The following is a 14,178-nucleotide window of genomic DNA, read 5'->3' as shown; positions in this document are numbered from 1 at the left end:
GTCTTAACTTCAAGACAACTGCAGTGAAGCGGCTTGTTGATATGACAGACACCAGACGAAGTGAGGGGGCAATCATGACTTACATGTATCACTACAAGATCAACTCCAGTGATGTGCCAAATCTTAAGCCTCACATGGATGTCTTGTTGAACAGAGGCACCGCGATCTTCCCACACTTGAGTGGGAACTCTGACTTGGCCAACAAAGTCAGGGAGATCAAGGCCAGTCTCGCAGCGATCCCGCCAGCAGCCTCCGTTGCTCAGAATGCAGGCGGCGGACAACGCGACGGCGAGGACCACGGCGAGGACCACGGCGAGGGCCACGGCGAGGAAGGTCACGGCGAGGAGGGCCACGGCGAAGGCCACGGCGAGGAGGGCCACGGCGAAGGCCACGGCGAGGAGGGCCACGGCGAGGGCCACGGCGAGGACGAGGGCCACGGCGAGCACGGCGGCCAAGGCGAGGATGAAGATTTGCCCGATCGCCGCGTCCAGGGAGGATTTGCTTCACTTCGACTCGCCATCGAGAGAGCCTGCGAGATCCTCAGTCTCCACGACGAGATGAACGCCGATGACGACACGTTTCAGCTTTTGGCTAAGACAGCCTTCGGCTCCCTGTGGCGTGCATTTGAGCTCAGCAAGGTCGAGGAGACCCGAGAAGCGTTCCTGCGCTCATTTGTCACCGCCCACATCTTCCATGTCGCCCTAGCGTCCGAATTCCCATCGGACTGTTTGGATATTAAGGCACCTTATGTCAAGATGTTGTTCGCGGTTGACTTTCGACGAGGTTTGTTGGATAACGAGAGCCCGAAGGCTGGCGAAGCGCTGACAACTCTATAGGTGGTTCCAAGGGAGCGCTTGCCAGAGAACGAGCAGTCTTGAGACACGCGACTGGAACTCCTTGGTTCAAAAAAGTTGTCAAGACCAAAGCCAAAAGCGCGGCTGCCGAGGTCGCCGAGATGCTTGGTCAGATCCATATGAAGTCCAGAATTGTCGGCCGCAGGCACGCCGTTAAGGTACCAACCGCAGTGGTCATCTCGTGCCTCGAACCAGCCTACCGCTCCGCACTCCGCTTGAAAGTCGACATGCTCTTGACTTCGAAGCAATACACGGCCCAGTTTGTTGCTCCTGGCCGGGAGCGCGATGACAGGGAGATGGATATCGAGCCGTTTGAGGACGGCCAGATGGGCGAGCGCGTCATAATCTGTCTCTTCCCCCAGATACGCTCCGCCCCCTTCCCGGATGAAGATCCCGTGATCCGTAAGGATGGTATGGGGAGTCCTCAAATCAAATACCAAAACCTCAGCTTAGCTAAGACTGAGGATGAGGTAGATGGGGAGTTGCTATACAAACCACTTGTGTGGGCATAGCGGGCAGAGGATGTTGGTGTGAGACACAACGAAACAGGTTATACTGGCATGCATGGCATAATCAGTCGTTGTACGTTACGATTAGCCAGCCTGCTTGCGCGTGTAGTTATATAGGTAACCCAAGAGCTCTAGTGAGAGTAATGGGACGGCACTTGGCAGATAACGGGTTGCTTTGTTGACGCCGGCCCTTCCCAGCCTAATCGCAATATGCGATGTGCTGGCCTTCACTTTCTGAGACTATTATTCGAGTATAGGTTCATCTAATGTACGACTATTCACCGAGTATATTGTTCAGATGGTATTCATAGGGTCTTCGCGCCGCAATGAAAGGTAGTCTCGCACCAAAGTGAAGAGGTACACATTTGCCTAAAATATTGATAGAGTCCTGTGAAAATCATAATTGTGGTAAAGATGACGAATGTTTGGTCTCTTTGGCTCCCTATCTGAAAGCAATGGGAATCAAAGAACATACGATATTGGGCAAAGCACCCACACAGCCTGTAGTTGTTTGTATTATGCTATAATCATGAGAGCCAGACACATTCTACACTAACATCTGTCTTGGTGTAATATTGCTAGGTCTACTCATAATGAATGTTGTTACTTCATTACGACCAAACAAGTTTCTATTTACTTATACACCAGACTTGCTATATAAAGCAAGTTTGTTATAGCCATTATTTTATTTCTCCCTGAGTGAGTGAGTCATAACCTCGAGCTGATATTGCCATGTCTGAGACGCTGCTCACCCCTTTTGACATTAGATGGAGTACTATATAGAAGGAGAATTACCTTAACACTCTCCGAAATGGCGTAAATCATATCCAGTCCAGCACCAGTACACACCAAGTCCAGCCCCTGGCTGTACCAGTGTACGCGCATAACTATCGCCGAGTCACCATCTGTACTCCCACCTCGCAATCTATCCCATTGTCCATACTAAACAGCGATTCAACATGGCAGCACAGGTTGATGAATGGACCCTGGAGGAGATCGTGGAAATGCTTGCTTGGCTCGATTATTGTGTCGAGACAGGACAAGATTTCAAGGCCACGGTGTCAGGGCACTTAAAGTCCCAGTTCAAGTCTACCAAGCGGCGAAGCGCAGAAGCGATTGAAACCCGTCTGACGAACTTCAAGAAGTTTCATTGCCATTCACCACAGCCACCTCACCTGGAGCTCTTGCGCAAACAAGGCACCAAGGCTCTGGAGGTCTTCAAGTCCGACTCTATGCACTATGACGCAGAGCTGGCTAAGAAGGTCAGGGACGCCAAAGCCAGGATTAGGCAGGATGCCAACTCGAGCGTCCCTGTAGCCCAGGGAGCCAACCAAGCCGTTGCGCCAAACCCCCAGAGTCTCTCCAACGTGGCTCAGCAAGCTCTAGCGCAAACACAGGTTTGTCTGAATATGTCAATACACCTTCGTATCCAACGCTAACCAGAGACCTTCCCAGGCCACCTCTGGAAAGCTCCGTCCATGGATGGAGAGAGCCTTCGGCAAATCACTGTTCGCAGCATGGGAGATTGGTCAAGAGTATCCAAAGGAGTACCTGCGCTCGCTCAAAACGGCCCATATCTTTCACGACATCTTGACCAACGCGTTTCCGGCGCACCCCTGGGGCCTGAGTAACGAATGCATCAGACTGCAATTTGAAGCCAAGGCGCAACGAGGTTTGTATAGACTACTGCTGCCCGAATAAGTGATATGACAGCTAACGCGCTTACAGATGGCACGAGCAGAGAATGGCTCCGAGATGTTGTTGAGGATACGGCCAGAGATATCGCTCGCGAAGCTGTCAAAGTCCTGGGCTCCATCGCTTTCCAGGCCAAGAAAAATGCCAGACAGCCGCGCCCCAGCCTCATGCCGCCCGAGGTGGCAGCCGAGCGCCTCAGACCAGCCTACGAAGCCGCATTCAGACTCAAGAAAGCCTTCCTTCTGGCACCTAAACATACAGAGTATGTGGCCCAATTCGTCGGTTCTGGGCAGCAGGTCAACAAGGCATTCATGGACATTGAGGAGCAGGCAAAAGAGGAGAGCGGCAACGCCGTCAACATCTGCGTCTTCCCCATAATCCGCGTATTGTCTCCCGAGCTGAACAAACCGGACGGGGCCAATGGAAAGCCCTCGACCATCTACCAGAATCTCGGCCTGGCCAAGACTGACGAGGAGGCGGCTGGAGAGTTGTTCCAGAAAGGCCTGGTGTTGGCCTAAGAGCAGGCACCATCGAAGACTGTTCCTCAGGACTTCCTCAGGACTTCTTCAGTTGATTGATGGAATTTTTTCCACTTGCTAGGGTTGGCACGAGAATGATCTCGAGATTTTGATTGCAGAGAACATGTAGAAGTTTAATTGACGAATCGGAGAAACTAGACTGTAGTGTATGCAAATTCCGTGTGGGATCCCGTCGTGACTGCAATGTCTCTCGAAAGAAACAAAACTTGTCGGTGACCGTCGTCGCAAAGTCTCTACCTATCATGCGATAGTCCGTCATCACGTGTGGATTGGAGGGAACTTATCAGGGGGGCGAGTTTTTAGAGTTAAAAGAAAGGCCCAAAGGGGCAGGTCATTTTCGGCGGGCGGCCACTAAGCAGGCAGGAACCGCTAGGAACCGCGCTTGACTCCTGATCCGCGGCCCAGTTTTTATCAACTTCATACACACGTGGGGTTCGTCTCATCCAGTCAACTGCCAATGCCGCATCAGGCCCGGCTTCAATGCAACATGGCGCTGAGTCCTGCTGCCCACCCTGATTGGCCGCGGGACCGAAACACGGTAAAATGAGGCTAATACCGAGGGTAGCGCTATCGTAGTAATCACACCCTCGCACTCGCTTGCTGCTGTGCAGATCCCCAAAACGGCCCCACCCGCGCTCGGCGCCTTGTCTGGAGTCCCAGTACTTAAGCTTACTCTCACCCGCACGCCATGGTCATCCTGGATGGAAATCATTCACAGGCAATCCGTCCTACAGTCCCTCTTTTGATCTACAGTCCATCGTTACCATGTTCTCCCGCTATCTTCTCGTGGAGGCCTCCCTGGCCGTCGGCGCCGTCATGGCTGCTGGCTCCAAGTCTTGCCCGGCCGATTCGCCACTAAGTTGCCAGAACTCTACCGCCGTCGCTGACACATGCTGCTTCAACGCCCCTGGAGGCCAGATCCTCATGACGCAGTTCTGGGACACGCACCCCGTGACGGGTCCCGAGGATTCATGGACCATGCATGGACTCTGGTAAGTCATTTCGTCGAACGCACGCGTCTTCAAATAAAAGAATAGGCGACTAACGAACCACCAAAGGCCGGACAACTGCGACGGCAGCTTTGAGAGCAACTGCGACAAGAACAGGGCGTACAAGAACATCACCCAGATCCTGCAGGGCTCGGCCCCAGACACCCTGAAGTACATGCAGGAGTTCTGGAAGGACTACAAGGGCGACGACGAGACCTTCTGGGAGCACGAGTTCGGCAAGCACGGCACCTGCATCAGCACGCTGGAGCCGACCTGCTACGCCGACTACCAGCCCACCCAGGAAGTCGGCGACTACTTCACGCGCGCCGTCGGCCTGTTCCAGGACCTGCCCAGCCACGAGTGGCTGTCCGCGGCCGGCATCGTGCCCTCCACCAGCGCCACCTACACGCTCGAGGCCATCCAGGCCGCCCTGAGCGCCAAGCACGGCAAGCCCGTCGTCGTCAACTGCAAGAACAAGGAGCTCAACGAGCTCTGGTACCAGTACAACGTCCAGGGCTCCCTCCAGGACGGCAAGTTCACCCCCGCCGACCCCGTCGGCTCCGGCTCCACCTGCCCCAAGACCGGCATCAAGTACCTGCCCAAGGGCAACGGCTCGGGAGGCGGCGGCGGCTCGCCCGCCCCCACCACCATGACCACCTCGACCGGCAGCGCGCCCACCAGCACCACCGCCACCGCCGGCCCGGGTCCCACGGGCGGTGCCTCCCCCTCGGGCAAGGGCCGCATCGAGGTGAGCAGCGGCGGCTTCCTGATCAGCAGCGGTGCCTGGTACCGCCAGAACGGCGCCACGCCCGCCACCTTCACCGCCACCCCCGGCAGCGACGGCGCCACCTTCACGCTCAGCTCCAGCAAGGGCAAGTGCGCCATCAAGGAGGACTCGGCCCTGACCTGCGGCTCCGGCGTGTCCGAGGCCAGCGCCTTCGGCTATAGCGGCGGCCACTTGACGTTCGACGGCAAGGACACGTTCTACGCGGACGAGACCCCCGAGGGTAACGACCAGGGCGTCGTGTACGCGGCGCAGAAGGCTGTGTCGTTCCAGGCTAGCTGGGCTGCTGTTTGATATGGGACAGACATGATGCATGATGTGACGGTTTAGACGAAGGGATGTAGATACATAGACTGATTTGAAAAACGATAAAACATCTTCTCGACCTGACAGTGTCCAAATAATGTAGAAAACTGAACAAGACCTTTCTATCCCCAAACTTCCGGATATATGATATCTCTCTCATGACAAATCGAGAAAGGCCGAGCATGTCAACTCCTCTGAATCCGGGACTTCGTCGTAGTAGTTTCTTAGACTAATCCCTTGGCGCCTCGAGTGTATCTAAGGACGTCCACTGCGCCATACCTGTTGGCTTCAAGACAGCGTCCTCGTATACTTACGACTTTCACCCTTCATTCGTCGGCGCTACATCTATTTCACGCGCGGCTCCACCCATGTCGTGATCGCTTCTATGGCCATGCGTAACAGTTCCGAGTTTAGCAACCAGGCTTTGAAATATGTCTTCGAATCCTGCAGACGGCTCCAACCGTGCTTTGAGCACGTCGAGAGCGGTCTTACCCGAGGAATCAATTGCCTCTGGATCTAGCCCCTGCAGGTGGTCGACATCGAGGAAAGCTTTCGCTATCAAGGGGCTCCCTAGCTTGGCCACGTGATGCAACACAGTCTCGCCAGCATTGTTTTTGATACTGAGGTCGACTTCGGGCAAGCCTAGTAACAATGTAACGAAATCTGGAGCCCAGCATATTGTCGCGTGAAATATGGCTGTATGTCCGGTGTTATCTGCCCTGTTGACGTCAACACCGCAGTTATGCAAATACCTCCCAACCTCAACGTTATTTCCCATGGCTGCCCAGTCGAAGGGCGTGAAACTTTGGTTCGGCGGATCCAGCAAAGCACCATGGTCAAGTAGATACTCAACGACATCGACAGACTTCTGTGAAGCCACATGAATTGGTCGCTCGTATGTCTTATTTGACACGTTAGGGTCCGAATGAGGAAGTAAGAGTTTGACGCATATCAGGCAGCCTGTCCTCGTAGCTTTCATGAAAGGGGTGTCGCCACAATGGTCTCGAACAGATGTATTGGCGTTGCGTAATAGAAGAGTTTTAACAGCTTCGCAATCATTCAACTCTGCTGCCCAGTGCAATGCTGTCTTTTGAGTTGCGTCTGGAAGATCAATTGATCTCATTTGTTCATTTCTGTCCAGAAAGTCCTCAAGGTCCACGTGAAGCAAGCGTACCACAGCTTTGTGAAGCTGCGAGAATTATAGTGCCTCGGTCCATATTGTCGTGCTGAAAAACGAGCGCATTGCTGTCCGATAGGCAAGGGTCTTGTCACCTGTAGCGAGTTGCCATCCAACATACTGAACAGGAGACCTGGTTGTCTGTTCAGCATTATGAAACCTATTCCAAGGGGGAACTAAAAAGCTTACATGCCCGAATCGTCGGCGAGATTGATATTAGCTCCAGCGCTTAATAAAGCTTGAGCGACCTCATGATGGCCATTGGCAATAGCACCCTGTAAGAGATATTTAGCACCAGGGTAACTTATGTTGCATACAGATTTTTCCTGTCTGACTTACGTGTAATGGGGTCCTCCCACGGCTCATTTCAGCATCATTCGGTGAGGTTTCTCTCCTTGTTAGTATTTCTCTGACGGCCACTAAGTTCCCCTGGGCAGCACATAGACTTAGAGTATTGGCTTTGAACTCTGGGGTCCTGTTTTGGACAAAAAGGGTGATTGAGAGCCCGCAAGAGTAGTTGTTGGTCGAAACGTGGATGGTTTGGTGTCTCATCCATTTGGGAAACGTATAAATCCCCATACTCGAACTTTTCAATGGCCCTTTGCAGGTGCTTTTGCTGCAAGTTCTTTTGAAAAGGGGTATGTTCCGAGTCGACGTAACTGATAGAGTTCCGAGGAGCCCGAATACTGGTGAAACAGTCCATGCACGACGTGAATGGCAAACGCAATCGCAAACTCCAATCACGGGATCACAGATACGACCGTGGTGTTGAAGATGTGTATCAGTTGACACTGGCCACGCTGTAGGGTTTTGGTAGGTGCTTGGTTCCTCAGGTGTTGGCTTATCAGAGGCATTATGGACCTCGTTGGCTGGATCAATGTTGGCGCTTGCTGATGCCGTTGTATTTGAGATGGTAACAACTTGGTTGGGACGTGTTTCATCAGATAAGATGTGGGTTATCTGCGTCAGTGTATCTTGAGACAATTGTTGGTTTGCAGATAAGGAGTTGCGAATCCCGTCAAGCACCTCGGCCGCCATTACTGATCGGCAACTAATACAACCTGATTAGCTTAATATCTATTATAATAGTGTATTAGTTATAGTTTATAGAGTAGAACATGCCTTATGTTTAAGGTCAACAGCCATTGTAACTCATGACGGATGTTCCTTAAATCTTCAAGCAGACTTATAAACTTGTTCTTTTGGCGTGTCCACTCAGTCCTATTCAATAGTAAACGGTTTGACGTGGTAGGCACCCACAACGGTTTGATGAGTGTCTCCACGTCATTGAGACACAGCTTTAATCGGCCCAGTGCCCGGATGAAGGAACCCTTCAATTGTTCTCTTTGGATGGCGTTGGTTTCAGGCATAGAGAAGAACAGATCATGGGCTATGTTGAATGTGGTATGAAAGCTGATGATTTCATCATAAAAGACTGATAATTCGGCAGGGGCATGGCGCATTGAAGATACGTACGTATCTAGTCTGTTACCCAAATCTTCGAGTGCACCAAGGATAGCGAGAGATCCAACAGCTAATGAAAATGGGTCTGTCATGTCAAAAATCTAGGCCCCAACCCCAGAGACCTTTGACTTTTCGACATTAATTGCTTGAAGAGTTTGGGTGATTCAAGTCATTGCGCAAATCTTGTATGGTCTACTTCGAAAGTACTTAAATAACACACGAGACGTGTCTACGATATCACGAAGGGCATTGCAAGGCATACTGTGATTGCCAGCCAGTAACTAAGTTGCCACATCATGAACTTCATCTCTCATTGTTGCTAGGCAACACAGGATAACCGGGCAACATGAGAAATAAGGCTGTCTAAAGAGTAACGATCACTTCAACTAGAAAAGGGGCTACTCTGTCATCGACAAAGTGAAGGGCAGACATGTAGGATTTGATTATGGCGAACACGTATTATGAGCTGATTTGAGGTTGGTCTGTAATTTCATGTTTAGCCTGTCGCCCGACAGTTGAGTATGGCCTTTCAAGCTTTAAGAATCGTCACCGGCTACTGTATAGACGGGCGGGGTGTCATATTAATTGGTGTAACTGGCCCAGCTGACTGACCGGATTGAGCCAACGATGTAACATGTACAGTATGCCTGTCAGGCGAAATACTAATTGCCGAGCTTACATGTCACATCTTATGGACAGGGCTTGACCGACCGGTGAGGCCTGCTGGTAGAACCCGAAGGCAACCTCCTGGCTTTTCGGTACGTTCGTTCATTGATGCAGTCCAATGTTACATCACTCCTGCTTGCAACCACGTAGTATTGCAGTTAGCAATTCGTATCGTCGAGCATTATGTATGATTGTCAATCGCGCTGTGATCTGACATCTTCTAACATGCATGATAGGACACAGGAAAACATTCACCAGTCCCAACATACAATAAGGCACAAAGGGTACAAAGATGCGGATGCGGCCACTTAGCACCGTCTAAACCCCGCTGTCCCATTAATGGGACACCTTTCTACTACCTACATGTGGAAGAGCGGATAGGAGCCTTAGCAATCCAGAGAATATGGGCGTATTTGTTGAACTTGTGTTTCTACGTGGATCTATAGCAAGGGGCTCTGGGTTGGCCTAGTTTTCGCTGGCCATTTGTTCGATCCACCCCCAGCCCAAAAAGTTCCAGGTGGAGCTATTACGCATACGAACAGAGGAAAACCTGCCTTCTGGTCAAGGATTGTTCATCTCCCGCCGTTTGTTGGATGGGTCAGGGAAGCGGCAGCAGTCGTCCGGGCTAGGGCCCCTGAGGCAGACTTGAGTTAGGCCACTTACTTTGGGGAATGGCCTTTCTCAAATGTATACCGCCACTACGTAGCATGGTCGTAGCCTGGCCATTGAAATCGACATCTGCTGCAACTTTTACGATCTGGGCTGGTCTCGCCTGGGTGATCTCACGCTTGAGCTGACCCCTATCGCCAATTAAATTGATTTGACATTATATACTACACTTCGCCCTTCGCTTTCGACACATTCTGTATCTAGAGAAGCTAAATAAAACGGAGTGAGTAAACTTAAGTCGAGACTGATGAATCAGACACTTATTTAGTCTGTGTCCAGGCCACCTAGCTATAATTACATTTCCCCCACGTGATCTTAGCATCAGTCAATAAATCTGGAAAGGGGCAAGCTTCCTGGTCCACGACATTTCAATCGAGTTACGGGCGAACTCACTCGCGTAAGAAAGGCCTAGCATGAAACCCTCAACTCGTAGGTTGGTCCCGAAAAGGGGACGGATTACAAAGACACCGGGTCAGTCGAAACCGAAGCTGGACGGGTTCTTTCGAATGAAGCACAACTAGATCCTGGTTTGCTCGGCGACAACTCAGAAACCCAATATGGCTGACTCAAGATACAATAGATGCAGCTCCTTGAAGGTTGATTATTCAGGCGAGGCTGCCTTGTAGATCTATAATCTCGCTAGGGGTAACATTTACTCTAGTCATTCTATATCAGAGACCTAACGAACTCGTTAGAGCCGCTTAGAACTCTCCTCTATATACAATCGCCGCTTCGTGGTCTTTGAATTGGCTCATATTCACCATCAAGCGTCTCAAATGCTTCTAAAGCACTTGAAACCATGTCAATCAAGTCTGTGTTGTAGGCATTCCACCCTGTCCTTTCTGGATGTGTGAACAGTTCTAATTTGAAGCGTATTCCCGACTTGGAAACCTCATGGAGTGAAAGGGTATAGATCATTGAGTCGCGTCACTAGCTCGATCCAAAGGCCCCATGAGTATGCAGCAAACATCCGCCTCAAAGTACTTCTGATCAACAATGTCACTAATACCCAGAGTTAGCACAATCCACGTACGAAGCCAGATGGAGAGATAAACTTACTATTCCAGCCCGTAATCCTGTTTGATATCATCATCGAGGTATGCAAGCCGTTGTGTGCCGATATCTTCGGAGTTGGGGTTGAACCGCACGAACTGCAACGATACCTGAAACCGGTCCATCTCGGAACTAGCGAGTTTCTTGACCAGATCTTGGATGAGAATGGCGACGCCGCAGGCGTGATCTGCGTCATTCGGTGCCCAGTTGCCATTGCTCAGTACGAATAAGCTCGTGGGGCGAGCTTTTGCCCTGTCGCGTTCGATGACTTGTTTTATCTCTCGGAATCTCTCCGACAGACACTTTTCCATTGGACAGGGCTCCGGCTTCAGCTCCCGCTTCTCGATCTTCTCTTCGATGGACTTCTCGGCCAATTTCCATGATCTCTTCTTGAATGACGTGTTTGGATCTGATGTGAAGTAGACATCGACACCATCCTCGTCAAGCGGTTTCACCAGATAATGTAAGGCTTTGAACAGGCCCACCACGTCTTCCCAGTGCACTCGCATGTCGGTGGAGTCGTCAATAATAAAGATCTGGAAATTCAATTAGTCTGTGGTCGGTGTCAATCCCCAGATATTTACTTACCAGCTCCCGTTTGCCAAGTGTCGCTTTAGCACTCTCGAGTCGTCGGCGCCACGGTGCATTTGTAGAGTTGGCTTTAGAAGAACCACGAAATGAAGAGAATGCCTTTCGTTTCTCGGACATCCATCGGAGAATGGTTGTGTAGTCGACCTTTTCCAGCTCTTCAGTCTCCTGTCGGCTCAACGCTTTCACGCGACCGTCTTCCCTCTGAGTCAGCTGTGTTGAGCTACGTCCTAGTGTCTGTGTATCCCGGCGTATCGGGCTGTTTCCAAGCTTCTGAATGGGCATATTACTGCCGTGGTAGTCCGTAGTGGATTCCTCTCTAGAGTCATCAACACTATATCGATCGTAGCCAGGTCTACTGGATACAGTATTTGTCCTCTCAAGGGTTTGGTAATTCGGTCCAGATATGTTATGAGGGTAAGACTCTGGAAGCTGCGTTTCCAGTCCGTTTATCAGCCTGTGGCTCAATTGCCGTTGCGGTTTCTTTGTGGGAGTCGTATGGTACTGGGCAATTCTTGGCGGTGAGTAGGTAGAATCTAGCGCAGGAGGCTGATGAGGCGAAGGACTAAACTCGGAAACATTGTGGGGATAGGCTCGATCTGACACTGGGGTTAAGGGAGTTTCACCATCCGTCAACGGAGAGCTTTGCGGGGGGCTGAAGCTGAAGCGGTCTCCCATCTCTCTCGAAGAGGTCCTGCTATGGCTAGCATTGATGGAGTGACTTGGGTAGGTGAAGGTGCCAGGCCTCAAGGACTTGCTGCTGTGTGCGACGTCGAGAGGCAGGTATTCTTCGTCAAGGCTCGCGACACGCGAACATAGCTGCCGGGCGGTCATCCGGCTGTCTGGGTCTTTGAGAAGCATGTGCTTGAATACCATCTGCCCGATCTGGAAAGATTTCGAATCACCGATGCGATAGGATTGTAGCAAGGTTGTGCTGTGGTAATCCTTCACCAAGGGCAACGGTGCTTCACCGTCATGGAAACAGGCGGAATAACCAGCATCCTCCAGCTCTTTTGTTGTCTTCTCCTTCCTCAATAGACGGTATCGCATTCGTTCTGGCGGACCGCCAACCATCCATGAAGCCATCTCACTGAACACGCATCCCATTCCCCATATGTCTAGGGGTTGTCCCACTTGGATGGGAAGACTGTCGACCCATTCAGCGCGTCGAGTAGTCTCAGGAGGATCTGGTAGATGTAAGTATATCCCCAAAGCGGTTTGAAATTGTCGAAATGGCACTGACTGTACATCCGGGAACCTCCAGAGTCTATGTCTATCGGGTTTGGGCTGCCGGCAATGACAGGCCTTGTACGGCTCAGACCAAAGTCGGCAATCTTGAAGAAAACATCATACGGGCTGGATGAACCTGCCTTCGACGAGACAAGTATGTTGCCAGGTTTGATGTCAGAATGCATTCTGTGACGGTGTTAGACGGTCTCAGTGCTCGACAAGCACCTAGGTTCAGCTCCTCTTACCCAAACATCTTCAGGCCTTCCAGCTCTCGGGTACGTGGAAGGTTACTGTGTATGACTGCTAGTCCTTTCAGCAATTCGAAAAAGCAGGTCCACAGCGTGTCAATATCCCTCGGCAGCGTCGGCTCATGCGTGGATTCCCAAAATTCGATAAGACTCCCAAGGTCGGCATATTCGAGTATGATGGTGTACTTGCCAGCTTGCACAAACCAGTTATAACATCGTATGATGGCCTGAGAGTTGTGTCTTGCCAAGTTTTTGTATGCTTCGACCTCCTTCTCGTACGATTCGTAACCCCTTCCTGTATACTCTTTGAAGACGCAGCAGTTGTCCTAGGTTGTCTGACTTAGTGTGTGGTAAATTATAAAATTGAAGAGTGATACTTACCTGTCCCATAAGCTGGATGCAATCACGATCCACCGTCACTTTGTAGGATGTTACTGCCTCGTCTTGACCACCTGTCAAAGGTTCAGCAGCTTTGATTGGCCATATTTGCTTTTGGTTCAGAGCGTGTCCAGGTAGCCCCTTCTCTGCACTGAACTCAACAGGGCAGAATTGCCATTGCGCGTCGTAGAAGACACCCCACCACTGCGTTGGAATGGAAGGTATGGCTAGTGCAGAAGGCTGTTCCAGCAGTGGAAGCCTTGCGTCATCAATGCCATTGTGGAGGAAGTATTCAATGTACTCAACGCTGTCGATGGTTACGAGCGTGGAAAGCACCCTGAAATAGTATTCCTGAATCCTTTCTGTATCCACAACATGATGATGATGCACAGGTTGAACATACATGTCTATGGCATCGCTATCCCAATATTCTCGGACGGCTGTGGAGGAAATATAGGACTGTTTCGTTCCATTGCCGTCTCGACCTTCGTTGCCGTGGTTTGTAACATAGATTGGGAATGGATTGTCGGGCTTGAGTCCGGAACCTGTCCGGAGAAGGCTCATGGTGGTGTTGCACCCTCTCCTTGTCAAACAAAGCACAGACTCCTTAGATAAGGGAGGGTGTCGGCATTTATTGGCGCAGATATAGAACTGGTAGTTTCGCAAGGGATGTTTACAGCAGTGAACAAGGTTAAAGTGGAGTGACACTCTAATAGGGGTAGGACATTCATTAATGAAGGTTGTCAACGACTGTGAGGAGTTTGTTGACGAGTGCGATGGATTCAAATCCGCAGGCAGCGAATGCGACGAAATAACCCGAGGGGCTCGGTTGCAGCTAAATAGGTAGGTATGTAAAGCAATTGGAAGAACGATCAGGCTGGGGGTGTCTGGACGTTTTCAGCTGGCTTTTTCTCCTCTCCTAAGATTGTGTTTGGGGGATGCTGATTGATGGTTCGCAAGCTACCCCAGCCGCCAAAAGAGTTGGCAGCAATAAGATGGGGTTGCTATGGTTCTTGGGCGGGTGATAGC

At 51.1% G+C, this 14,178-nt stretch overlaps 5 protein-coding genes across 5 annotated transcripts; 2 read left to right on the top strand and 3 right to left on the bottom strand.

Moving 5' to 3' along the window:
* Positions 1-216: 216 nt before the first annotated feature.
* PG985_005087 (uncharacterized protein) lies at positions 217-1,364 on the bottom strand (the record flags this gene model as incomplete). The annotated part of the gene is made up of 3 exons (XM_066824856.1): positions 217-529; positions 774-1,297; positions 1,350-1,364. 3 exons carry the CDS (start codon positions 1,362-1,364, stop codon positions 217-219), a joined length of 852 nt encoding a protein of 283 aa, XP_066688016.1.
* Positions 1,365-2,322: 958 nt separating this feature from the next.
* Positions 2,323-3,576, top strand: PG985_005086 (uncharacterized protein; the record flags this gene model as incomplete). The annotated part of the gene is made up of 3 exons (XM_066824855.1): positions 2,323-2,760; positions 2,819-3,035; positions 3,092-3,576. The coding sequence occupies 3 exons, from the start codon at positions 2,323-2,325 to the stop codon at positions 3,574-3,576; spliced, it is 1,140 nt and encodes a 379-aa protein (XP_066688015.1).
* A 786-nt stretch (positions 3,577-4,362) lies between these two features.
* PG985_005085 (ribonuclease M) lies at positions 4,363-5,664 on the top strand (the record flags this gene model as incomplete). The annotated part of the gene is made up of 2 exons (XM_066824854.1): positions 4,363-4,589; positions 4,656-5,664. The coding sequence occupies 2 exons, from the start codon at positions 4,363-4,365 to the stop codon at positions 5,662-5,664; spliced, it is 1,236 nt and encodes a 411-aa protein (XP_066688014.1).
* A 331-nt stretch (positions 5,665-5,995) lies between these two features.
* PG985_005084 (uncharacterized protein) lies at positions 5,996-7,219 on the bottom strand (the record flags this gene model as incomplete). The annotated part of the gene is made up of 5 exons (XM_066824853.1): positions 5,996-6,777; positions 6,851-6,921; positions 6,975-6,986; positions 7,043-7,128; positions 7,193-7,219. The coding sequence occupies 5 exons, from the start codon at positions 7,217-7,219 to the stop codon at positions 5,996-5,998; spliced, it is 978 nt and encodes a 325-aa protein (XP_066688013.1).
* A 3,347-nt stretch (positions 7,220-10,566) lies between these two features.
* On the bottom strand, positions 10,567-13,713 carry PG985_005083 (uncharacterized protein; the record flags this gene model as incomplete). Its single annotated transcript, XM_066824852.1, has 7 exons — positions 10,567-10,654; positions 10,712-11,241; positions 11,294-12,480; positions 12,537-12,709; positions 12,769-13,097; positions 13,153-13,486; positions 13,553-13,713. The coding sequence occupies 7 exons, from the start codon at positions 13,711-13,713 to the stop codon at positions 10,567-10,569; spliced, it is 2,802 nt and encodes a 933-aa protein (XP_066688012.1).
* Positions 13,714-14,178: the final 465 nt, after the last annotated feature.

This window comes from Apiospora marii (assembly GCF_038362585.1).
Source record: "Apiospora marii strain CBS 49790 chromosome Unknown utg000003l_segment0_segment0, whole genome shotgun sequence".
Classification (NCBI taxonomy): Eukaryota; Fungi; Ascomycota; class Sordariomycetes; order Amphisphaeriales; family Apiosporaceae; genus Apiospora; species Apiospora marii.
Note: the sequence above shows the minus strand (reverse complement) of the source record. Positions and strands in the feature narration are given on the sequence as shown.